General features: G+C 45.6%; 2 protein-coding genes across 6 annotated transcripts in view; one reads left to right on the top strand and one right to left on the bottom strand.

The window, feature by feature from the left end:
* CC2D1A (coiled-coil and C2 domain containing 1A) overlaps positions 1 to 6,479 on the bottom strand; it is a 36,692-nt gene extending 30,213 nt beyond the window's left edge. The window contains exons 1-5 of one of the 2 annotated variants that reach the window (XM_044994436.1): positions 6,264 to 6,478; positions 5,071 to 5,159; positions 1,785 to 1,917; positions 1,404 to 1,513; positions 740 to 805 (exon numbers count right to left, since the gene is read on the bottom strand). In XM_044994436.1, coding sequence (XP_044850371.1) covers positions 740 to 805; positions 1,404 to 1,513; positions 1,785 to 1,917; positions 5,071 to 5,133 — 372 coding nt within the window. In that variant the 5' untranslated portion in view covers positions 5,134 to 5,159; positions 6,264 to 6,478. Of the gene's footprint in view, positions 1 to 739; positions 806 to 1,403; positions 1,514 to 1,784; positions 1,918 to 5,070; positions 5,160 to 6,263 lie in introns of both variants that reach the window. The other variant, XR_006574494.1, reaches the window with a different exon arrangement.
* Positions 6,424 to 25,852, top strand: BRME1 (break repair meiotic recombinase recruitment factor 1). Of its 4 annotated transcripts, none has more exons than XM_044994439.1 (9): positions 6,424 to 6,481; positions 10,139 to 10,184; positions 14,056 to 14,266; positions 15,018 to 15,102; positions 15,746 to 15,850; positions 17,553 to 19,469; positions 21,502 to 21,629; positions 22,852 to 22,944; positions 24,891 to 25,852. In XM_044994439.1, the coding sequence occupies exons 2-9, from the start codon at positions 10,157 to 10,159 to the stop codon at positions 25,012 to 25,014; spliced, it is 2,691 nt and encodes an 896-aa protein (XP_044850374.1). In that variant the 5' UTR covers positions 6,424 to 6,481; positions 10,139 to 10,156; the 3' UTR covers positions 25,015 to 25,852. The 4 variants fall into 4 exon arrangements, with proteins under 4 accessions (XP_044850374.1, XP_044850375.1, XP_044850372.1 ...); XM_044994437.1 differs by lacking the exon at positions 6,424 to 6,481 and adding an exon at positions 6,579 to 6,729; XM_044994438.1 differs by lacking the exons at positions 6,424 to 6,481; positions 22,852 to 22,944 and adding an exon at positions 6,579 to 6,729.
* The last annotated feature ends 958 nt before the right edge of the window (positions 25,853 to 26,810 follow it).

Here is a 26,810-nt window from a genome sequence, read left to right as displayed (position 1 = left end):
GCGGCAGTTATGACACACTCTCTAATGAAAGTGAGAAATTAATGGCAGTAGTACAAGGCCTCTTCTGCTAGTAGCAACGACCTAGACTCAGAGGTTTATGATTTTTTCCAACTTCATCAGCTATAAATTCTAAAACCCATCTGATTTCAAGACAACTAAATACTCAATTTTTCCTTAGGGACTTGGCTCCTGAAGAGTGACTTTACTGGGGGTGCACATTTAGGCCCTGATCCTGCAATTTATGACACATGGGACAGCAGCTGCACCTGCAAAGCACCACTAAGGCAACGTGGCTCCCGGCGGTCACAGCATTCTGCCCATACATTGCAAATTTCTGGAGTGTGCCTCATCTTTTCCACCCAATTACTTTGCTCAATTTACAGGGAACAAAACAAGCCTCCTGACTGTCTACCAATGTCACCAATTCAATCTGGATCTGAAAAAACCCAAACCCAATATTGTAAGCTGTCAGAACCTGGCTCCAGCTCACTCGTTCCCCCTGAACCGACAGGAAGATGAACTGTGACCTCATAGGTCGTTTACATCTTTAACGTTTCTGCAGTGCTAAGAGGCACATATGCTGGTTTGCATCAATGGGGTGAGCATATAGAACTTCCAGACATACCGGGAACAGATACGTAGCACAAGGAGGAGCCATTTCTGTATTATGGCCACACTTTCAACTGGAAACAGTGAGAAGAATGAAAGAGGACGCAAAGTTGGAAGGGGAGTTTTGCACCTTAGCAGCAGGTATTGCGGCATCCTTGATTTCTCTCTCTTCACCCAGGACTTCATGGAGTTCTGCCTACAAAACAAAGAAACTTGGTCTCTTAATTTTGTTTAGAGATGCACAAAATGTAAGTCACACTGATGGGAAGTGGAGCAGCAATTTATAAACTTCAGCGAGACAGATTAAGGGTGACAACTAGCAAGGGAGAAGCTTTGCAGCAAAAGTCCCAGCACTTCATGAGTATCTCCTCCTTATCAGGATGGGACAGGCACTTATGTATAATACGCCATCTTTAAGGAAATGGAATAATCTAGGAGTCAAGACACTAATTCCAGTATATACAGATCAGTAACACTGCGGGATTCCTGTATGAATATCAGTATAATGGGTTTAGCTCACAATGCAGCTGTGAGCAAAATTCAATAGAAGGATCCCTGGTCAGTGACACGCTGAGGTATAAAACTTTTTGGAGAAAAAAAAATCCTGTTTCTCCAAGAGGACCTAGAGGGAGCAGGGAGATGGCAGATGAATGGATCTATTTGCCTGTTGCTACACAAGAATTCTCATTCAGACAGGTCACTTTAGACATTCCCCACATATGAGGCATCGACCTGATAACAAGGACTTTTGTGTAACATTCCCAGTCCTTCACCGAGTACAAAGTCCTTCATACCATCAGATCATCTTCATCTTCCAGATCTTCTTCCTCTTCCCCATCCTCTTCATCCAGGTCCTTCATGCAGAGAGCGGCCATTCGCTCAATAGCTTCCATGGGCAAAGGGGCTGAAAAGACGAGGAGACAAATACACAACTCATGTCACATAACCGTTTAATATCAGAGTTCAGACGAGTGTGCTGGGAGGGTGGGGGAGGGAAGAAAGATCTAGTTGCTAAGCACAGGACTGCGAGGCTCTGCCACCTCTCTCTCGCTGGAGCTCTGAAATTAAGGACTAGAAACTTACCGTTTGTAACTCTTTTAATCAAGCCCTTCTGGGATTCAGATGTGTCCTAGCTGAGCAGATGTATAATGGGCATAGAGTAGAGGACCACTTACTTTTCCCTTTCGGCTTCTCTTTTGAATCTGGCCGGCCTCCGACGATAGTTATTAATTCTGCTTCCAGTTCACCATCCTCCTCCTTATCATTGTCCATCATCCCATCTGGAGAGAAATCCACTAGCAAACCCATCTAGAGAGGATAAAAGACAAACCATGAGTCCATGGTTTCCTAATAGGCAACAAGAGGCAGTGGTATCTAGTGCTTAGATCCAGGGACCAGGCGTCAGGTCTCCCGAATTCTAGTCTCAACTAAAAGAGGGAGAAGTGTCATCTGATGGTTAGAGCAGGAGATAAGGAGGGGGTACTTTTTTCCTCCCTGGCCATACTGGGTCACACCAATGGTCCATCCAGCCCAGTATCCTGCCTTCTGATAGTGGTAAGCGCCACCTGGAGCCTCTACTGCACCCCAAACCCTCTTCCTCAGGCCTGAGTCCCCTCCCACACCCAAACTCCCCCCCCCCAGAGCCTGCACCTCCTCCCAGACCCCAACCCCCTGCCCCAGCCCTGACTCCCCTCCAACACTCAAACTCCCTCCTAGAGCCCAGAATCCGCACCCTCTCCCACACTCCAAACCCCTCGTCCCCAGCCCAGAGCCACATCCTGCACCCCCAAACCCTCTCATCCCCGGCCTCACCCCAGAACCAGCACCCCCAGCTGGAGCCCTCACCCCCTCCCGCACCCCAATCCCCTACCCCAGCCCAGTGAAAATGAGCGAGGGTGGGGGAGAGCGAGCGATGGAAGGGCCTCGGAGAAGGGGAGTGGTCTCGGAGAAGGGACGGGGCAGGGCAAGGGTGTTTGGTTTTCTGCAGTCAGAAAGTTGGCAACCCTAGTCACTTTACCTCCCTGTGCCAATTTTCCCCACTGATAAAATGAAACTAACAGGACACCTACTTACACTACTAGGCATTGCACAGTTTAATATATGTTCATGAAGCATTTTGACAGCCTCATATGAGAGGAGCTACAGGAGTATAATCGTATTACACAACACATTCTTTATGACAGCTTCCCTTAACGTGTGGTCAGGGCGTGTCTTTCTTTCTGTTTGCATAGTGGAGGGCACCTCATTGTAATATCGGAGAGGATTGTTTTCATACTGCTTGTTAAGAAGAATCATCTCTCCCTCCAACAGAGACTGCTGCAAAGACTTAATTGCAGGTGTGTATGTGCTTTTAGAGGAGTGTTTGGTTTGCGCTTCCCAACACCTGTCTAGCTTGGAGTTTGACCCAATCCCTGATGGGCGGAAGAAGAAAGCATAAGGGAGCAGGCCAGACTTTCAACTGAGACAGTGCAAGGCAGGGCAACACAAATCCTATATTCATGCACCACTACGTAAAAATCCCTGACAGATGGCAAAACTCAACTCAGTACCTCCTCCTGGTAGATTACTAAAAGAAAGGCTAATGCAAGTACTATAAACCTTCAGACAGCCTGAAAATGGGGAAGCAACATGCGATCCCCTCACCCTCCAAGCTGCAGCACAGTCAGATACATTTTACGATCTATCAAGGTTTATAGCCAGTGAAATTGAAAGCTCTCACCAATTGACTGGTCATACATTAATTTTATTGAAAGCAGGATTCAAGCGAAGGGGGAGGTTTAATCCATTATCCACACCTAATTGGATTCTGTCTGACACAGAGCCCTCCAGCACATGAAGAGGGCTGTTACCATATGTCACTGGACAGTTTGTCCTCTACAGACTTGCTCTGGATCTCTGATTTGGTCCATGACTTGCACGTTGTGACAATTTGACCATTCTTAACATGCTCCTCCTGCAGACAGGTACTTCTATTAATAATTCAGTGAGGTGCCAGACAGCAGTACTAGTTACTGTCAGCTGTGCCTAGGTACCGCAGTGACTGGAATACCAGATACAATACCACTGAAAGCGTTAGCAGGTTTTCCAGCCATCCCAGCTTTTAGCACATAGGTAAGTTCAGTAAAAAGGGTGCAAAAGAAAAGGTCTACAGAAGCTCAATTACCCACATCCCCGGATACAAGAGACCTGGAATAATGCCCAGCTTTATCCACCACAGACTGAAAATGCTGCAGGATGCTGGACCATCCATCCCACAGAGTGGCAATTTAACCTGGGATCTATGACAAGCCATCAAATTTTATTCCTCTGAGACAGTCACTTAGGAGCAATCAAATTCCCACCCTTAGACTGGCACATGTGCTGCCCAGATTAGCGAGTGGCAGGCACAGTGTGACAGAAAAATTAGCTTTGAAAAGTTAAACTGATTCTTTGACATTTGCAAACCCATATTTAACACCATTCATTTCAATCATCTTCAGCAAAATCCTAAATTCTCCTCCCCAATCATTCTAGGAAAATAAAGCAATTGTTTGACCATGCCCATGCCAGTAGCTGTCAGAAAGGAGACCTGCAACTCACGTGAACCTTCTGTGTGATTCTGATCTAGGTTAATAAAAGTTAGAGACAGAAACAACTCAAAAGATCACCCTGCCCATCTGCCTGTACACAGAGATTGAGAAATCTCAGATTTTTAGTTCATTATGTAAACACAAATGAACATTAACATCAGGAATTCTGCATCATGAAACTAGGGTAAAAGTAGATGCTGTCCTTTCAGGAAATGTACGCAACACTATTTTAAATTCCACACATTAGTATTTTTCTTGTTTACTTTTAATTCCACATTTTGTGCATTAGCAGAGAGATGTTGGGAACAGATGAAACACTCCTCTTCATCTGGTCCCATCTTTGTCCCAAGCGGCTAGGGTGAGGGGTATGATGATGATTTGTTTACTTCTATTATTTCTGGTTTGTCAATTCTCCTGATGTGATTTCTAAATGACAGCAAATCTAATTCCCACCTTGGGATGGGGGCAGAGGCCACTTGGGTTACAACCTGGCCAATTTTCCCACTGGCTAAACCAGTATTTATACCATAAGGCCAGCAGGACAGAATTTTTCCCACAACGAAAGAACCAATATTACTAACAAACAGCAACAATTTTTCATCTCTATAGAACTTTTCATCCCGCAGGAGTCCAAACTTTACAAACTACAGGCCTGAACCTGCTCCCACTGAAGTCAAAAGTAGCAAGGTTGGGGCCTTTATACACACAAAGGTTACTTCCGAGATCACTTGTTGGGGGGTGGGAGCAGCAGCCACAGGGATTGAGGGAATTTCAGATTCTGACAACAGGACAAGTACATTTTTTTACACCAAGAATCTCAAAGCAGATCCGAAGGGAGAGGTGTTTCCTCATACAGACAGGGAAGAGGTAGAAAAGGAAACCCAGGATTCACCTGTCTGGCTTTGGCAGCACCACTGCGTCCTGGTGGTGGAGGCGGCCTCCTGTTCTTGCTCATTTCTTTTTTCTCCCCCTCAGACTGAGCTGAAGAGAATCAGTGCATTATTAGGTCAGATGGAGCTAGATGGTTACAATGGGATCACTCAGGCACTGTCCCTGTGTTTCCACTCCCTCACCCCATGGGGCAATTTGGCTAACCAACCTCATTCCTTCCTCCTCCTAATGCTTTCTTCTTCCCCTCCTCTTCACGTCTGCCTACTCAGCCCTCTGCCGCCATCCCAATTTCCCCCTCATACCACCTCCAATGCCCCTCTCCTCCCAAGAGACCCCAACTGCCAGGAGCTCTCCCACAAATCCCCAACACAGCACACACACTTCCCAGATCCTTGCTTCCCTCTCAACCCAGGAGACGCATAATGAACTATCCTCCCTGCCCCTAGTGGTCCCTCTCTCACCCTGCTTGAACACCCCACATGCCCCCCACCCCCAGCAACCACACCCTGAAGCCCCACACAGCTCATTGTTCACTCCCCCATAAGCCTACTCCCCCAACCCCAAGACTTCTGCCACCACCAGCAGACTGCTCCCCCACCCAGTAACCTCCCACCTTCTGACCTCTCCCCCCAGCACCCTGCTCCCCCACCCCGATCCCCCCACATCCTGACCCTCCCCCTCAGCACCCCCATCCCAATCCCCCCACATCCTGACCCTCCCCCTCAGCACCCCCACCCCAATCCCCCCACATCCTGACCCTCCCCCTCAGCACCCTGCTCCCCCACCCCGATCCCCCCACGTCCTGACCCTCCCCCCGGCACCCTGCTCCCCCACCCCGATCCCCCCACGTCCTGACCCCTCCCCCCGGCACCCTGCTCCCCCACCCCGATCCCCCCACGTCCTGTCCACTCCCCCAGCTCCCCCACCCCGATCCCACGTCCTGACCCCTCCCCCTCAGCACCCTGCTCCCCCACCCCACTCCCCCCATCCTGACCCTCCCCCTCAGCACCCTGCTCCCCCACCCCGATCCCCCCCACGTCCTGACCCCTCCCCCCAGCACCCTGCTCCCCCAACCCAGCAACCCCCACACTTGCTGACCCCCCAAGAGCCTCGCTCTCTCCCCCAGCAGAGGGCTCTCTTCGAAGACACCCCGAGGGCAGGGGGCCCCATTCCCTCCTTATCCCCCCAACTCACTTCCTGCTTTGCCCAGGCAGCTGTCAACAACACGCCTTGTTTTACGGCCACCGGCACACCATTGTCGCAAAACCAGTGCCGCGGTCGACTTGCTTTACGGCACCGGCTGAGGGGAGGGGACTACATTTCCCAGAAGACAACGCAGGGAGGTAACAGAATCGCGCATGTGTAATAGTGGAGGAGGCGTGACCTAAAAGGGGCGGGGCTAACAGACAAAGGTCAGTAGGGCACTTGGAACCCTTAAACGGAGGGCGTGGCTGAGAGCGAAAGAAGCCTGGGCTGGGCCCCGATTAGGGGGCGGAGCTAAATGCCCGGCCAGGGAGCTGAGGGCGGAGCGGCGAAGCGAGGGGGCGGAGCCAAGGAAAGGGCGGGAAAAGTGGTGTTAGCCGGAGCTAGCGCGAGCCGCCTGCGGCGACGGCCTGAGGCGATGCCGGCGCGAGCCCTGAGGCGAAGGGCGGGGCAGGGGGTGAGACTCAGGATGGGCGGGAAAACCCTGGTTGCGCTGAGGGGAGCGGTACCCCCCCCTCTCCTGAGGTGACTATGGTGCGTCCTGGGGGGCAGGAGGCCCACCCCGAGGACACCCCCGGGCCTCAACAGACGCTGCAGGGCGGTCGCTGGGCTGCCCGGCGCCCTCCCACCGCAGCCAAGCAACGTGTGGCAGCGTGTTGGCAGGATGCGGCTGTGCCAACAGGCTCTGGGCTTTTTGCTGCCCACAGCAAAAAAAAAAGATTTGGCTGCCCCCCACCCCAGCCCTGGGCTCTCACCCCCCCCTGGTGCCCTCCCCCACCTGCACCCCCCGCTGCCCCAGCCCTGGGCTCTCCCTTCCCCCCCCGCTGCCCCAGCCCTGGGCTCTCACGCCCCCCAGTACCCTCCCCCCGCTGCCCCAGCCCTGGGCTCTCCCTTCCCTCCCCCCCCCCCGCTGTCCCAGCCCTGGGCTCTCACCCCCCGCCCAGTGCCCTCTCCCACCTGCACCCCCCGCTGCCCCAGCCCTGGGCTCTCCCTTCCCCCCCCCTTGCCCCAGTGCTGGGCTCTCACCCCCCCCCCAGTGCCCTCCCCCACCTGCACCTCCTGCTGCCCCAGCCCTGGGCTCTCACTCCCCCCCCACACCCGCACCCCCTGCTGCCCCAGCCCTGGGCTCTCCATTCCCCCTCGGCCGCCCCAGCCCTGGGCTCTCCATTCACCCCCCGTTGCCCCAGCCCTGGGCTCTCACCCCCCCCCCCGGTGCCCTCCCCCACCTGCACCCCCCGCTGCCCCAGCCCTGGGCTCTCCATACCCCCCCTGTAGCCCCTGCCCTGGTCTCTAACCCCCCCCCCTGTGCCCTACCCCACCTGCACCCCCTGCCGCCCCAGCCCTGGGCTCTCATCCCCCCCACCCGCACCTCCTGCCGCCCCAGCCCTGGGCTCTCCATTCCCCCCCTGTCGCCCCAGCCCTGGGCTCTCACTCCCCCCCCACCCGCACCCCCTGCTGCCCCAGCCCTGGGCTCTCCATTCCCCCACTGCCGCCCCAGCCCTGGGCTCTCCATTCCCCCCCGGTTGCCCCAGCCCTGGGCTCTCACTCCCCCCCCCCCACCTGCACCCCCTGCCGCCCCAGCCCTGGGCTCTCATCTCCCCCCCCCGCACCTCCTGCCGCCGCTGGCCTGGGCTCTCCATTCCCCCCCTGTCGCCCCAGCCCTGGGCTCTCACTCCCCCCCCACCCGCACCCCCTGCTGCCCCAGCCCTGGGCTCTCCATTCCCCCTCTGCCGCCCCAGCCCTGGGCTCTCCATTCCCCCCCTGTTGCCCCAGCCCTGGGCTCTCACTCCCTGCCCTCCACCTGCACCCCCTGCCGCCCCAGCCCTGGGCTCTCATCTCCCCCACCCGCACCTCCTGCCGCCCCAGCCCTGGGCTCTCCATCCCCCCCCTGTCGCCCCAGCCCTGGGCTCTCACTCCCCCCCCACACCCGCACCCCCTGCTGCCCCAGCCCTGGGCTCCCCCCCACCAGTGCTGACTCTGCTCGCTCTCCCCTCGCCTCCAGCTAGTCCGGCGCTGGCAGGGTCAGGGTAAGCAGCGGGGCTCCCGGGCTGCGCCTTAGCCCAGGGTCCCTCCAGCCAGGGCTCCCGCTTCCAGGACTGGCCGGGACCTGGGAGGGCAGAGCCAGGAGACCACCCCGGCAGGGGGCTGAGGAGCCGGGGCAGGGTAGCTCCAGAGGGAGCAGAGCCCCAGAGAGTGGGACGTGGGCCCCGCATGGCAGCACCCCGCCCTCTGTGGCCCTGCTGCTGCTTCTGGTCGCCCTGCCAGAGTCCCTGGCCGCTTCACCCAGCCCCCACTGCGGTGCTGGGGGGCAGCTGCCCTGCAGCACCTGCAGGCGGCTACGGGGTGTCCCCCAGCCTGAGTGTCCCCTGCTCAGAGCCTGCTCGGCCCAGCCACAAGGTGTGGGCGCTGCTCCCCCACGGCGCGAACCGTAGCAGCCCCTGGGTGCCCCCCCCACACGACATGCTGCTGCCAGGGCCGGCTCTAGGCTTTTGCTGCCCAAAGCAAAAAAAAAAAAAAAGATGGCCAGAATGCCGCCCCTGAAAATGTGCCGCCTCAAGCATGTGCTTGGTTTGCTGGTGCCTAGAGCCGGCCCTGCCAACTGGCCGGCTTGTCCGCAGGAGATGGGCCACTTCCGGCGATCCTGTGAGGAGATGTTGGTGTAACGGAGTGATGCCAAGATGCCACTGTGTCACAATGAGATAGCGATGTGCTGGCGAAGATACCGTCACAATGTGCTGGCAAGAGCTGGCCGGGAAACGGATTTTCTGTCCCGTGACAAATTTAGAAATTCTGAGGAAACAAGACCTGAACTGAGACAGAAGGCTAACATTTCAAAACAAAAGTCTAAATAAAATTATTGTTTTGGGTCCATTGAAAACATTTGCTTTTGCATTTGAAATGTTTCAGTTTGATTTTGACTATTTTAAATAGTTTTTACTGTACATTTTCAAAACCAAAACTGCTTTGAAATGAAAAATTGAAGCTTTGTCTTCTGAAAATGTCAAAACAGGATTTTTCCACATTTTAAAAACTTTTTCCATTTTTTTTTCAAAATATAATTTAACCAAAATACAAAAATTGGTTTAGTTGAAATAGCATTTTCCAATGGAAAACTGTTTTGACAAAAAAAATTTCAGCCAGCTCTAGTGCTGGCACAATGTTGGCAGACCAAGATGCCAGCTGGTGATGAGGAGATGTGCCATTCACAGCGACATCACTACATTGCATCGGAGTGGCAGAGTTTTCTCAATAGCAGGCCCATACTGCCGGAGTTCACTCCCAGCAGAAAAGTGATTTACCAGGAAGCTGGCCACTCTTAGAATAGAAAGAGCTGCGAAAAGAAGCAACTCATTGCCCACGCCTTCTGAGCTGGTTAAATCCTGATTTCCTAGCTCGCTGGTAAAAGTGCAGGCAGATGAGGTGCTTGGCCTCTCTAATTGAGAACTTGAATATTTCAGTGTCAACTTTGTAAGGTGTCTAGATACTTTGATAATAGGTATAACATGTGGGCAAAATCTGTATCCGTGTAGCTGAATAATCTGCATAGCTTCACGCTGTCTTGCATGAGAAGACAAGGTGGGTGAGCTAATGCCTTTTTTTGGACCAAGTTCTGTTGGTGAAAGAGACAAGCTTTTGAGCGACAGAGCTTTTCTACAAGACGGCTGCAACAACATTACAGATACCTTTGTCTGGCATATCTGCTCAAATGCTATGGATGGAAAAAGTATCTCCTGGAATTATGTACTAATAATTTTAAAAATCCATAGTAAAATGTCAACATTTGTTTAATGTGTTTTGCCTTGTATGAAATAACATACACCGAGACTTGTGTATCTTGAGCACTCTCATGTGTTTCCCTCATCTAGATTTACCAAACCGTCAAGATGAATAAAAGGAAGAAAGAACCATCAGGTAATAATGTAATACCAGGGCCTAGTTTGGTGCTACAAGTGGGTGTGAGATGCCACCACTCCTCCCACCCCCCCAACCTAGTAGAGTCCAGGGTGTATTGAAGGCCACTCTTTTCATGTACCTGGTGCTGGAGACTAATAAGAGGGCTTCATGTTTCTAAAACTGAATTGGCTCTTTATTAAGATAATTTTTTACAGAGATGTTGTCTCCTCTAGCATTCAAACCATGCATAGGCAAACTGGTTCCTGCTTGGTGTCTCCTCCAAACCTTTCCACCCTGCAAAATGTGTTTCTCCATCTAAGTTTCATGCAGGTTGCTACACTACTGAGAGGGATCTGGTTTCAGGGAGTTTCAGGGAGTACACACACTCAATTTTAAACAACTGCACAATCTCTTGTGAGCCACTGTGGTCTCATATTGGCACCTCACATGGGCAGATCTTACTTTGTGGGTGGAGCTTAGAAGAGAACCACCACCCACAGATGCCGGCTTCCTCCAGGCCCTAGGGGGTGCTCAGCCCCACCTCCACCCGCTCTGCCCCACCCCCACGCAGCCCCTTCCCTCAAACCCCCACTCCTGTCCCACCTCTTTCTGCCCCTGCCCTACCCCAGGCCCTGCCCCCACCCCTTCTCCCAAGTCCCCATCCCTGGCCCACCCCTACCCCACCTCTTCCCACCTAGTTCTGCCCCCTCCCCAGAGCAAGCCCCCCTCCCCCACCCCAGTGCCTCCTGCATGCTGTGGAACAGCTGATGGCAGCGGGCAAGAGGCACTGGGAGGGAGGGGGAGGAGTTGATCGGCAGGGCTGATGGGGGTGCTAAGCACCCACTAATTTTTGTGTGTGGGTGTTCTAGCCCTGGAGCACCCACAGAGTCGGTGCCTATGCCACCACCTTTTCCCCTCCTTTCACCCTGCTGCTGTACAATACTTTGCACTTCTATAGCAAGTTTCATCTGAAGATCTCAAAGCATTTTACAGATATTAATTACATTTACAACCCCTTTGTGTGGTAGATATCTATTATTATCCCTGTTTTGCAGATGAGGATATGGAAGCACTGAGATGTGCAGTAATTTGCTCGGAGCCTCACAAGGAGCCACTGACAAAGCAGGGAATAGCACCCAGACAGCTCCTCCAGTTCCTTTATAACACTTCCTCTCAGGCAGAGCTTAATTTGTAAAGAAAGAGGTGCCCAGGCTCAAACAATAACAATGGCATCCTCTGCACAGCATGACCTCACATGCACTGTACATGCAAGGTCACACTTTGTATGTCGGTGACAGAAGAGGTAAAGCTCTGCTCTCAAGTGGTTTTGTTTTAATAAATATTTCATGAAGTTTCTCAGTAGTCCGCACTTAGAGACCCTGGCTGTTTATCAGGGAGCAAGCCCATTTCTTCTTGTTTGGGTACACAAGAATTCACCAATTGCATTGTCTGCTCCTGCTGTCTTTCTTGATTGCATTTGTTCTTACTCCATGGGATATCAGAAAGGAGTCTGGCCTGGTGCCTCTTAGTACAGTTGGTAACAAAGAAATAAAGTTGATGATTTTCAAGTGGGGTGCACAGTCTGCAGTTCTTTGGAAACAATCCTCATCTTTTTACCCTCATCTAACTGAAACACACTTTGAAGAATCAATAAATGCTGCATCTTTAAAAATCCAGCACAGCAGGACAGTCCATTTAAAAAACACTCTAGAATCAATCAGATCTGCTTAGGTTCTTTTAACTCTGATGGGGAGTATGGGAAACTGGTACTAGAGGGCTAGCAGCACTTGAACTTTCTATTCAAAGATCAGGTGGCAATGCATGCGTGCAAGAGCAAGCTTCCTGCCAATGCATTGCAGTAAGGACCTAAAGGCAAAGCGCCCGATTCTGCTCTCATTTACACTTAAGCTTGGAAGGATTAGATTTTTTTCAGTAAATGTCTATTTCATCGTAGTTTGCAGTGTTGTAGCTGAGTTGGTCCCACGATACACAAACTGATGAAAAAATATTTCCTTCAATAATAATCAGAAAGGCAAAGTAAGAAAAATACTGCTTGAGAATTTATAAGAATTTGATCTATGGATATTTACTTTGTATATTTTGATAGGTGATGTTGCTAATTTGTGTTTTAACAGTTATAAATTTTAATTTTAAAATTATGTCTACTGTCATTGAATAATTGTCTGACCACCTCAATTTCCTGCAACTGTGAACATTTAAATTGATAAAAATAGAAAAAAAATACTTGAAACCCGTAACTTTGCACACTGGTGAAAATTTAAATAGATAAAAATAAAAATGCTTAAAAATAAACATTGATATTATCTATCAAAATTATGAAAAAATAATAATCAAATTCTGCCAAACCAATTTACACTGTTATAACTGCATTGACTTCAATATAATTGCTCCTGATTTACACCATTGTGTAAAAGAAGAATTGCGTCCAAGGAACGACACGACCAAACTAAGCTTAACCATATGGGTGATAATTTTTAGTTCTTACTGCTAAACTAGTTCAGTCTCAGCTCCCTCCCCTGAGTAGAACCTGTCTAATCTACTCAGAGATTGAGTTTTGTCAAATAATACGTTGTGGCATAATTATTATGTAGTTTGTGTTATGCAGCTTTCTGGTAGGTGGAGGATCACTAGAGAATTCCTGTTCAGCCTCTCTCAGCTGGCAGTGCTTACAGATTTACTCTAGAAAGGAGACCTGGAATTTGACCACTGCATAATTAACTTTTAACACTGGCAACATACATGAGGCTTTCTTCCAAGATGCAGAGGGGGTTTCAGGATTCCTTGCTTAGCATTTGTTTTCCAGTCTGCCAAATCAGGAGGTGTCCAAAGTGCAGTAAGAGGGACAAATACAGTCTGTAGCCTCTTAAAATATCACTCATGGTTAATCTGCTTGCAACCTCAGGATGAAGACAAACATGACAAATTTAGGTTTTATTGGTCATGAATTTATCCAACCCATATGTTTTATTCATCTACTGAGGAAAAATAAAAGTACCAGCATCTTTATTTAAACTGATGTAAATACTGTACTGAACTGGCTAAGGAACCAGTGCCCTCAACTGGGATCAGAAGTCCTCTACTGTGTATCATAGGTCCTATATTGCTAACAACTAAAGACGATCCCCCTTTAGCTCAAATGGTAGAGATGTGTGTTTCTGTAGCAGGAGGATATAAGATTCATCTTTGCTATTGTAATTATATGTAATTGAAAATAAAAGAATAATATTATGTAAGCTCCTGATCACCATGATGTGCAGGATAGTAATTTCTGTGTGAAGTTCCTAGATGCTCAATTAATTATTACTCTCTCTATATAAAATAGGTTCTGGCAGCTAGCAAATATCTAATGTAGCTTACCTCAATGTTGCTAAATCTGGAAATCCCTGTGCCACATCATTAAGAGGATTGCTGGATACAGTTAAAGGGCCTGATTCTTAGTTACACTAAAGCCAATTTACACGCCTCTGGCAGTGTAAAAATGCTGCTTTACATCCCCTTTAAGGCACCTTAACACTGCAAGAGGGCTGCAAAGGGCCCATAGCATAACTATCAGATCCAAAATCATCTGTAGCATTTTATGTTGTCACAGATTGCATTAGAAATTTAGTGTTAGTTTGACATTTTTATGTAGCTGCAAAAATTAATGCAAAACCTGCACTAATGACCACTTGGCCAACTATATGATACCTTGAGCTTATTCAGTTTCCATTGATAGGGCCTGTGGAGTAATTGCCACAGCTCCCAAGCTACAATGTAACTGTATAAAATTGCACTCTTTTTCTGTTCTAGATGAGAGATGTAGTGTAATTATTCCTGGTGCATGGAACATTATCAATTTGACTTTTTAATGATTTTTTCCCCTTAAAAGAAGGAAACAATGAACTCAATGTTTCCAAAGCAAAAAGAAGCCTTAGGGAGAATTCCCAGCTGACAGCAGAGAATAATTTTGAAATACCAGTACAACCTCAATCCAATGATTCCAAAAGAAAATCAAAACCAACCACAGCAGGAACAAAGCAGGAACGGGAAGAGAAAAGCCAGGAAAACACTGAAGCTTTGGCAGTAAACTTGCAAACAAGGTAATTGAATTTGTTCCCCATGAAGCACTGAATCATCAGACATCAGTTTCTTGGATGATAGAAGACAGAGATTTGGAGTAACAAAGGCGGGGGGGGGAGTTCTCCCTGTAGAGTGAGGTGAGTGGGATGAATACGGAGAAATACTCCCTTTTTCTGACTCCCTGCACGTTTAATTTTCACTGTCTTTGATCACTTGCACAGAATTTCTTTCACATAAGATTTCTTTATAGGAGAATGTTCACTTGAAGCCTGAGGGCCAAATTCTGCAATTCTTTACTCAGGCAAAACCTAATAAGTCAAGAACTGCAAGATTTGTCCCCATGAATCTAATTTGCAGAGTTATTAAGCATGTATAACTCCAAATGAAGTTATAGAGTTGTGCTGGCTCAGCACCTCTGAAAATCAGGCCCTTTTACTGTATATGTGTGCTTCAGTTTTACTGGTGTATATTAATAATAATACTTTGTGCTTCAGTAGTGTCTTTCAGTTGAGAGTCTCAGAGTGTTTTACAGATAGTCTCATAGAATTCCTAAGAAATGGATCCATATTGTTATCCCCTTTTTACAGAAGGAAGAACGGGCACAGAATTATTATGATTTGCTCCAAGATAACATGGCAAGGCATTGGTAGAGCTGGAAATAGAATGCAGGGGCCCAGAATCTGTGCTCTAGCCTCTCCCTAGGGAATTTATTAATTTGTTAATTTACAGTTCCTAAATGTGCATGCTGTTGTGCTGTCTTTTTCTAACCAGCTCAAATGATGAAGAAAGAAAGACTACTTCTGAGCCGAAACAGTTAAGTCAGGCAAAGGAGTTTATTTCTCTTCCTTTATCTCAGGTAAGTCTGTTCTAATGGTGTGATGCAAAACTAATATTAGCAATAAATTGTGCTGTGGTTTGCTAGGTGCTGTCTAGACATGGCACAGCTGGATTTGATTCCATTATGTAGCTGGATTTTCTGTGTGTACATATTGTTATCTCCTACACCTCAAACTTGGATGCTTATGGTTTGTTGGCAGCAGCTTTACCAAAGCAACATGCATTGGAAAAAGGTTAACCTCATAGAGATGCTGCCTATGGACCACACATTCATCACAAGACCTAAATACATATTAATAATGTACAACTAATATAATCCTCTATTCTCTTGTAAAATAAAATAAATGTTAAAATGTGTGAAATTATGTGAAATGCATTCTTTAAATTGTTCAGCTCAGTTTTCTACGTTCAGCCAAATAGTCTATGTGAGTTTAGATTCAGGCTTGACATGTTATTGGGTAGATTGAAATGGGTTGGTTTGCATAATTTAACTAGACAGGATTATAAAACCAGATACATTCATTCCCTTGATATCTTTCTAATCAATACTGAAAGTGTCTGATCTGAGGGAGCTTGGGTCAGGGTTGCTCAGAGTGCTGTATTACTTAGTACATTTGGTAATAACCACCCTTTACACTCATCATTATTGAACTTGGTTGTAGAATTCAGCAGGGAAGTTTGTGCCAGTCTTCGCAAAACCAAAGAAAGGTTTGACTGAAACACCTGAGAGAAATGATGGAGAATCAGCAGGGTTTCAAACAGAACAGGTACAGCACTTGATCATCAATTAACAGGTTAGACAGCCCTACCAATGCATGTGCAGTTATATACAAGACAACCTACAATTTACAGGCACCTCTTGTTAGATGTTGGAGAACATTTAGCAAAATAATTCCTTCTGACTCTAAAATTTAAAGCACATTTTATTTCACATTAGTAATTAAATATGAACATATTCCATGCAACACAGTTCAATGGAACAGTGCCCAGGAATGAACCCCTTTGGTTCTTCCAAAAGTTTTGCCCAGATATGAAGAGAACGAAAACATTATGCATGACATTTTCAAAAGCATCTAAGTGACTTAGGAGCCTAAGTCCCTTCTTCAAACGGCTCTTAGGGTTGAAGGCCCTTTCAATGAGACTTAGGCTTCTAAATGTCAAAGTTACTCTTGACTATGAGCCTTAGGCTTCTAAGGGCTAGTCTACACTTACCTGCCGTGTCGACGCGGTGAGTTCGACTTCTCGGAGTTCAAACTATCGCGTCTAATCTGGACGCGATAGTTCGAACTCCGGAAGCGCCGCGGTCGACTCCGGTACTCCACCACTGCAAACGGCGGTGGCGGAGTCGACCTTGGAGCCGCGGACTTCGATTCCACGGCGTCTGGACGGGTGAGTAGTTCGAACTAGGGTACTTCGAATTCAGCTACGCTATTCACGTAGCTGAATTTGCGTACCCTAGTTCGACCCCACTTCTTAGTGTGGACCAGACCTAAGTTACTCAGACTAAGTCTACACTGGGGGGGAGTTGACCTAAGCTAAGCAACTTCAGCTACGTTGGCGTATCTTAGGTCAATTTACCTGGCCGTGAGGACGGCGGTGAGTCAACCGCTGCCGCTCCCCCGTTGACTCCACTTCCACCTCTCACCGCAGTGGAGTTCCAGAGTCAAAGGTAGCGCGATCGGAGATTGATTTTAGACATGATAAATCAATCCCCAATAGATCAATCACTACCAGCAGATCCGGTGGGTAGTGTAGACATACCCTTAGGCACTTCTGAAAATGTTTCCTGATGTCGGTAATATACAATAATTGACCAGCCAACAAGATATAATAAATCTTGGCTCTACTTATTGTAGAACCATAAATATTAAGGATGGAAAAAAAACCTGTTAAGTCCATCTACTCTATTAGGCCAGTAAGATTGCTCTGCTGTCTCTTTTCTAGTGCTATTTCTTGTTCAATTTTAAATGACTCAGTGACAGAGTTTCCACTAGATCCCTTGAGAAATTATTCCACAGTGTAAATTGTCTCAGCAGAGGGGAACAATTACTATATATTCCCATGCAAATGGGAGTAATAAGTCCAGGAAGACTAAAAAACGGAAAGCTGTTCAGTGGGTGTATTTAAAAATCTTTCTGAATTCTGAGAACTGCGGCACAGTCTGCTGTTGGCAGAGGTCCTTGGGAGTTTCATCAGGCCTCAGAAAATTGTTCTGAAAGAGAGAGGACAAAGCCTCAGGCAGATCCTGGGCCAGTGTATATTAAACTCAATGGAACTGTGCCAATTTACACCATCTGAGGATTAGCCCCCACTACTTTATCACATACTTACATATAATTTTCACCTTTGTAAATATCCTCTGAATTCAGTGCACAGCTCCTATAAATTGCCTGGTAATTGTTTGTATAGACTGGAGTAGAGATCTATAGACTGGAAAATACTGAAGTTGTTCTATTATTTTCCTCCAAGACAGTAATGATGCACAAACTTCAGGAAATATTAGAGTCTAATCTCCAATGCACAGACAGCAATCTGGCATGTGAGTCCTCAGAAGCAGATATGCAGGAAGCAAAGTTCTCACCAGAGTCATTTCAGTTGATGGGGTCCAAAGTGCAAGAAGCTGGAGATATGGAAATTTCTCACTGTCAGAAATGTACAAGTGAAGGGCTGGATGTTAAAACTCAGAACCAGCAGAAGATTAAAAACATAAGCACCAAGGCTGCTATGGTAGGTGATTCTCACCAAGGAACAGGGATAGCATCTAATTTACAAGAAGACAACTGTGACAAAAACACCTTCGTGGAACTTGTTCCCTTATTTCCAGATACTTTATGTCATAAGGATGCAGGCAGTCATGAAAACAGGAACCTGTCTCTAGGATCACTTGAATGCCCCATTGAAAAGGATGTGAGCTGTAGTATACTAACAGAATACAGAATTTCTGACAGAGGTAAAGGCAATCAAAATGAAGACCTTCTGAATAGTTGCCTTGAGAATGTGGACCAAAAGATACCCACAGAGGATGAAATTGCCATAAAACTAGGCAACTTTGTTAAAGAAGAAAAAGAGACTAAGGATGTGCATGGGGAAGTCATAGATCTGATGGATACAAGCATCAAAAGCAAAATGGAGAGCAACCTAATGAAACCTCAATTTTTAGTAGATTTAAACATCACCACAGATAAAGAAAAGAACAACTCATGCACAAGGGGCAGAGGTGAAGAGCAAAGCAGCAGTGACAAAGGAGCAGAGCAGAACAGTCCATTCAAAGATGACAAAGCTGCAGAACAAAATAGCCTTCACAGCAGTGGCAAAATTGCAGAACACAGCGACCTGTGCAGCGCTGGTAAGATTGCAGATCGAAGCAGCTCAAAAAGCAGTGTCAAAACCACACAGCAAAGTAGCCCATGTGTAAGTGCTGAAGTTGTAGTAGAGCAAAGAGGCAATTGCAAAGTTACAGAGCAAAGCAGCTCACAGAGCAGTAGTGGCAGAGTCTCAGAGAAAATCAACAGTGACAAAGACAGAGGTACTTCTGGGAAGGATTTTCTTAGTAGTACTCCATCTATGATTGTTGATCTGAAGATGGATGTAGAGGCTACTGAATTAAAAAGCATACAAGCTACTGAAACAACCTGTCTATTCTGCATACAAACTGAAGGGCGCGGTCACTTACAGTGCAACAACACCTCACTGCAAACAGCTTTTTACAATGGAGAGAGTTATACAGGCAAAGAAGAGGCAGAAAAGAAGAGCAAGACATCTGTAGGCACCAGAGCAGAATCTGACCCAAATGCTTCAACTCCCTTGATTGATAATAGCTTTATATGTGAGAACAATCAAGAAGATTACATCACTTTGGAGTCAGGGAAGGAAAATGGAAGTGAGAAGGTGAGGCCTGGTAGGAAACAGTCACCATTTAGTATCTGTGACTCAAGACCTAATTCATTAGAAGTGAAACAGTCAAATACAGAGATTGTCCCAAAGGCAGCAACTCAAATTCCAGAGGCAGGAATAAAGTCTTCTCCCCTTTCATTTGGCCTCCCGTTGAATGTAAAAAACAATGAAGAAATGGTCATTTGTGAGAAAAATAAAATGGACCCTGTTCCCATGGAAAATTGTCTTTCCCCTATAGATGTTCTTGAGCAACTGGAAAGAGAAAAGGTGATAATCAATCATAAAAGAGAAACTGATGCTAATTCAGGTGTCTGGAACTCTCTTTCTGCAGCAGATACAGGTTTGCCTAGTAATGCACTGAGGGATCCTTCCCCAGTGGACCAAACCTGCTCACCTTGGGAAGATGCACTTTCTCTGGATCTAGAATTGTTGCCTGACAACCCGATACAGACTGTCCTTGAAGATAACAGAGTTGAATTTCCATTAAAGCAGGTAAGCTGATTGTCAAGTTACAATAATGTTGAACATAAATACGCATTTTTGACTGAATTGGGCCCACCTAGCATACAAAGGAAAACTACATTCAAAATACACCTGGCCAAACATGGAGTTTTATATATAGATGCAAAATTTCTGGGCCCTTTTGTGATCAGTTTACAGTGTACATTATGAGATTTTATTAAGCCTACCTCAGGCCCCAATTCAGCAAAACACTTAAGCAAGAATAATTCCATTGGAAATCAGAGGGACTGTTCCTGTGTTTTGTGACAATTTGGAGAATCTATTTACATCTTACAAATTCTGGTTGATTTCATCAAATTGCTGTGTAATTGAATGCCCAGGGAAGTCAGGTTGACCAAGTTTGTCTGCAGGGAAGGGGACAAGGGGTTTGAACAGTGGAACGAGGAAACAAAGAAACCAGGTGTTAATACTAGGAGGTAAAAACTCATAGAGCCAGAAAGGAAGCTTCGGTAGGAGAGAAGAACAAAGGCTCATGCTTTCATAGAGGTCCTTTCTGACTGAAGGACCAGCTGAGGAAGAAGGAAACTAGCTGCAGGAGAGAGATTCTGTGATTTAGAGGCAAAGTCATGTGCAGGAGGGGGACACCCTACAGGACTCTGACCATATCCCAAAGAACACTCACGAGTGATGAGAAAACTGAGGCAAGGAATGGTGTGTAGGTGTTTTATTATCTGTATATCTGTTTAAATTGTGTTAGAAATCTTTGCAAAGTCTGTCCAATGTATGCTTCAACTATTGCATGTCCCTGAAAATGAGGGTGCCCACAGGGCTGTAACTCTGGGAAGGTTGTGTGTAAGGTATTGAGGAGACTGGGGCGCTGGCACTAGTCACAGAACCCGGGCAGTTATACCATGGGTCTCAGCTCTCAGAATAGAGGATCTACACCTGAGAAAGTGCCTAGAAACCCAAAGCCAGAGGCAGTGCCTGGACTCTGCTCAGACTTAGGAAGCTTAAAAGCATGAGTCCAACATGGTGGGACCCAAACACTACAGCCAGGTGAGTGTGCAGAAGAGAGAGCTTGACTAGAGCTGTGACATGTTTAAAGTTAAATGGGACTCCTCATATGCTTAAGTGTTCTACTGAATTGGGGCTTAAATATAGACCCATTGGGTAAGGCATTTCTAATAAGGGCATTTATTTAAAACACTACTTTTAGGAGGAAGATCAACCCCCACACACACACTTTTTTTAGCCTTGATGGCAGTTGTTTAAAACATGCTACCATAGAGTAGAACTATCCAAAATGCATCCTGCTGGCCAAATGCAGCGTACAGTCTTAAAATGTAGCTTTTGGCTACACTCCCCCTAAATGCCAAAACCTGCAAGGTGAGAATAAAACTGATAAACTAAAAGGCAAAATCTTCAAAAGTGACCATTTTTGGGTGCATAGCTTGAGGCTTTTTAGGACAGGGGTCTAAATACAGCCTTTGGGCTCCCTAAAATTTGCCAATGAGGCTTCTAGTGTTGCAGAGTTTGGACAACTCATTAGAGGATATGCCTGCATCAGAGTTCTGCCTGTACTCATCACTGATTACTTAATAATTAATTATTATTATACCAGGATGTACAAACCTTGTGCAAAACAACAACAGATTTCTTCCTTCCTGGTTTTAATTTGGCATGGAGCATTGGAGAGGGATGACTGCACATTGAAATTCTATTCTATACTACAGACGCTCCCCGGGTTACGCAAGACCCGACTTACGCAAAAGTTTCCATAAGCCAGAAATAGGATTTTCGAGTTGCGGAAATTTTTGCGTAATATAGGGGTATACGTTTCCGACTTACGCAAAATTAGAGTTACGCAAGGCTTTCTGGAACGGAATGCTTGTGTAAGTCGGGGGCGTCTATATTCTATTCTATATAGGTTTTTATACCATGCTCATCACCATAATATATGAGCACTTTCCAGTAGTACATTAAGCAACTTCTCTTGGTGTGTCAAATTAAATAGTTATACAGAGCATTTCTCTATTCTTTTTATTAACTTCCTCCCTCTCAGCGATTTTCTGTGGATAGTAATTGCAGTCCTTCCATCCCTGAAAGTGATCTGTATCCTGAAAGAGAACGACGTCCAAAGACACCAGTCCCAATCATTAATATATCTTACCCAAACAAGCTGCAACCCAGGTAGGGAGACTTCTTACTGAGCAGTGTGAAACCTTATTTTCAATATGTTCCTTCCATTCATAGTTTCGTGCTCTGGAGTAAGCAATATTGCATTTCACTAGTCCAGGACTGTACATATTAATCCTGACTACCGAAAACAGAATAATTATTTCAATTGATTTCTTTGGTACTAGGAACATTTCTGGCAAGAAGGGATATTGTATTTCAAGCTATCATGGAAAGAATGGAAAGTGTGAGCTGGCTGTAGTACTGATTTTAGAACTATACAGACATGCTCTGTCATTGCCACTCTATATGATAAGTATCCATGTATAAATTTATGAGTACTAGCCTTCCATACGGGGGGAGGAGGTGTGAGATGGCATTGTGGATTCGCATTTAGAGGTGTACTCTACACATGGATTAGAGTTGTGGACAATCTGGAATTGGGCAATTACATTTTGTCTACCTAAAACTTCCCTTGCAGTTTTAAATAGATCTAATATTCTTTACTTCCTGCCCTAAACTATTGCATAATATTGCTGAGGACTTCTCACTGCTTTGTTCCATACTTTTCTGGAGTGGGTGGACAAAGTCATTACTATAGTTCGCAGTCCTTTCAGAAGAGTAATGTGTAGCAATGTGAGATACTAGTTTCTCGTCAAATACCAAATATAGAGAACTTCTCATTATATAGGTAATACAGTTTTCTTCCTAGACCCTCATTCTGATTTTTCTCAAAACAAGAACATCTTTTTTTTTTAACTTATCTGGAGCTTGAAAAAATGGAAACTAGATATAGATTGTAGAAAAGTTATGTTGACCCAGCTATGTTGCTCACAAGTGTGAAAATCCACATTCCTGAGCGACGTAGTTAAGCCAACCTAACCCCTAGTGTAGACAGACTAGGCTGATGGAAGAATTCTTCTGTCCACCTAGTTGCTGCCTCTCAAGGATTAACTACCGCAAGAACCCCTCCCGTCACTGTAGTGAGTGTCTACACTGAAGTGCTACAATAGTGCAACTGCAGCAGGTAGCCAAAATATATAATGAGCCTGATTTTTGTTTACACTAGGGTCTTTTTACCCCTTCGGCAGTGTACAGAAGCTTAAAGTTGCATTTAGTCATATACTGTATATACTTAGTATAAATGAGAATCAGGCCTAATGTTTTAGCTGAGTGGGTATTGATGAGTTGGTGTTTAGGATTGTTTTAGTTCTTCTCTCCTTCCTTTTTTCATCAGGGTTGAGATGATGGAGGGGGGTTGTGATCCCACCAAAGAGGAAGATGCAACAGATGTTGTTTGTGGTCTGATTATTGAGCTCTCTAATCTCAAGTAAGAACATACTTCGGTATCAGGGATGCTACATGTAGAACTCTTCACAGCATGTGATTCTCTTGATTATTGACTGAAGGATAGGAGGATTGGTTTACTGTGCTTTATAATATAGACAGCTTCAGAGATTGTCTGTTTTAGTGTCAAATGTCCAGGTCTTTGTATGCCCTGTAAGAGGTTGAACCTGCACATGACATGTGCACAGTTAGGTGGGCATAAGGGCAAGGTTAAAAAGTGATCAGTAAAGCAGGGAGCACAGGAGAGGGACTCCTGCACTACTGACAGAACTACTGTGGGGCTACCATATCACTCCTGTGTACCAGCAGGTTAAAACTACTGCTTACCGTGAAAGACTTTGCTTAAGGTTACTTATGCCACAAACCTCCATTCACACTTGTGCTGGAGTGTAACAGCCTTACTGCACACTCTGCTGCAAACCACACAAGGATTTGAAGGGTCAAAGTTTATTGCATTGTCTTTGCTAGGAAAAAAAGATACTTTTTCAAAATCCTTGCGTACATACAGCAAATTGTAATTACCTAAGAACATAAGAATGGCCATACTGGGTCAGGCCAATGGTCCATTGAGCCCAGTATCCTGTCTTCAGACAGTGGCCAATACCAGGTATTTCAGAGGGAATGAACAGAACAGAATTATCAGGCGATCCATCCCCTCTCACCCATTCCCAGCTTCTGACGAACAGAGGCTAGGGACTATTCAGAGCATGGTTTTGCATCCCTGCCCATTCTGGCTGATAGCCATTGATGGACCTATCCTCCATGAACTTATCTAGTTCTTTTTTTAACCCTGTTATACTCTTGGCCTTCACAACATCCTCTGGCAAAGAGTTCCACAGGTTGACTGTGCATTGTGTGAAGAAATACTTCCTTGTGTTTGTTTTAAACCTGCTGCCTATTAATTTCATTGGGCGACCCCTAGTTCTTGTGTTATGAGTAAATAACACTTCCTTATTTACTTTCTCCACACCAGTCATGATTTTGTAGACCTCTATCATACCCGCTTAGTCATCTGTCTTCCAAGCTCAGAAGTCCTAGTCGTCTTAATCTCTCCTCATGGAAGTTGTCCATACCCCTAATAGGATGTTTCCCTTTTCTGCACCTTTTCCAATTCCAATGCATTTTTTGATATGGGGCAATCAGATCTGTACCCAGTATTCAAGATGTGGGATACCATGGATTTATATAGCGACAATATGATATTTTCTGTCTTATCATCTATGCCTTTCCTAATTATTGCTAACATTTTATTAGCTTTTTTTTACTGCTGCTGCACATGGAGTTATTGCGGATAGTTCTCTGAAAACATCCGCTCAAAGATCTTTCTTTTTAACAGGGGTTAGCTGATCAAAGTAAATCCTAATCTCTACTAGTTAGTTTTTTTAGTGTAGACTTAGTCTACAGTCAGCTGCTAGCAGATAACATGTTAAACTACTTTTCCTGTCTTCATGATTTAAAACTTCTCACTCCTTTTATCATAGTGAAGATAGGCCTGAGAGGGGAAGGGATTTCATTTATTTAAGCTCCCTATTCAGGAATTTGAATTAAATAAATGCAAGTAAACAAACCATAAAATCTGAAGAGTTTTTATTTTTAGGCCCCTATTCATCTTTAACCAAATGAGCAATCCCTTCCTTATGCACATGCTTACGTGCTATGCTGAATGGGGCCTAATGCTTTAAGATGTTTTGCTTATTTGTACCCATTTAGGAGAAAAATCTGTCTTTCCCAAACCCATTCTTTCACTTAAAGGTGATCTGCAAGGGAAAGAAAAAGCTGTGTGTGAATTATAGAGCTTTCAGATTAATGAAGGAAAAATTAGTGATCTTTGAGTGGGGTTTTTTTAAAAGATATTTGGAACCTCATTCCTGCAGCTGTGAGGAGAGTTTGTTGCTAATGTGAAACACATCTTGTTTTCATTCTTTCTAGTCGACTGATAATGAACACCCACAGGGATCTGGAGTCTTTAAAGAGATTGAAGTACAGAAAAAGCAGACAATCCGGAAGGTTTATTGCTCATGCCCTGAAGGGAGCGACAAATACTCTGTACTAAGTAAAAAATGGAAGGCGCTCTAGGACTGTGCATCAAATCAGAGCTACATAGCAGCATTGTTGGGTTTAATGGTTTAAATGGCCAGAGGTTTTGTTCTGGTGTTGCTTTTACTCTCCTACATTTGGTATTTTGAACCTTATTCTTATTTACACTCAGGGCCCTTGACACCACTCTAGCCATGTTAAGGCTCCTTTTCACTGGCAGAATGTAGTAAATGAGGCTGAACTATAAATGAGACTAAGGCCCAGTGTCTTAGAACCAAATTCTTGCTGGCTACTGGCTGATTGCAGTACAGGAATATCCACTCATCTCCTGCCTCCCCAAAAGGCACATATACAGATTTCAAAAAACAGTTGTATGCTCAAATTCTGGTTGTAAACCTTTGGTCTTTCCCTTCCAACCTTGTCCAGACTAGAGGTTAAAGGTGAAATGTTGAGCCATTCTAGCTACCATGTTTGAAAAAGTCTAGTGCAGACAAGGCAGCATATACATGCTAAACTGTTCAAGGTAAACCCTAGTCTCCCCACTGAAGACTTCACCTCAATCAGTTTAGCAAGTGTTTAAAGTCCCAGACTTTTGAAAATACCTTTCATCCACTTCTGTTATGGAGCCCTTGCAGAGCAGGCTTTCTTCATGTTTTCAGGGAAAACCAGAACTGAGGTGCTCTTTTCAGTCCTATAACCCTGCAACAGCCTGGATTTGTGCAGTATTATTCTGATATAAATTATGCAGAAAACATTGGCCCTTGAATAAAAAGTGAAACTGTTTTCCAGCTGTTTTAAATCTATATGGGATGGCAAACCTGAATGTTGATATTTATTTCTTTTCTTTCCTCTTTTCATTGTGTGCAATAAACAAAACAATACTAGTTGAACACAATCTTCATAATCCATGGATGAGTCTTCAAACATTTCAGTACTTCATTATCTCTATAATATCATGCACCTTTTTTTAAACAAAATATTAATACAGTTTTTTTTTTACTAGTGAAACAATTTTCAATAGAATGACAACCAAAAACTGGCAAATAAAATAACTTTCAGAAATAACTGGCAAATATATGTATAACATATAAAACAATTTTCAAAGAAAATAAAGGCAGGAAGACTTGAGACTGAGGGAAAAATCATTAGACACTCACCCACTTAACATTAGCTGGTAAATTAACCTTGTTACATAATGCCCCCTCAAACTCAAATATGGGAACACCTAGCTTTTAAGAGCCATTTGATTGTTGTCTGAGCTTTCAGAAATGGCCAAAGCACTCTGTTGGAGTCTTCAGTCAGGACTATTTTGTTGATATTCTCTCCCACTCTTCAACTGAATGACATAATTGCATAAAGACTGAGGCATCTGCCATCAGCTTCCTAGGTGCAAGTCTTACCCCTCCATGAACTGGAACATCCAATGGAAGCCAAGGCAGGTATCTGTCTTGGATAGAAAGGTAAAATGGTCCTGTAGAATGGTTGGCAAGTTAGTGATGGAGGGAGAATTCACCTCCATACTCTCCCCTTATTTCCACCTGGCTCTTGGAGCAAAGTGGCAATCTGGCACCCAGACCTCTCTCTCCACATAGCATGAGTAATGCAGGCAATCTCTTTGGCTTCCTCCATGCCATCCTCCTCTAGTATTGATGCATCTGCTGTTCCATCAGCCTGAAATGCCAGAGAAGGGACATCACCTGAGGCAGAGTTGGGAAGGTGAGGAAGAAGATGCCTCATTCTTTAGGAGATAAAAAAATTAAGCAAATGTAATTCTACATCCCTTCCCCCCCCCCCTCAGAGGAACACATGTAA

The sequence above is a fragment of the Mauremys mutica genome, chromosome 20, assembly GCF_020497125.1.
Source record: "Mauremys mutica isolate MM-2020 ecotype Southern chromosome 20, ASM2049712v1, whole genome shotgun sequence".
NCBI classification, from domain to species: Eukaryota; Metazoa; Chordata; order Testudines; family Geoemydidae; genus Mauremys; species Mauremys mutica.
This window is presented reverse-complemented; position numbering and strand designations above follow the sequence as displayed.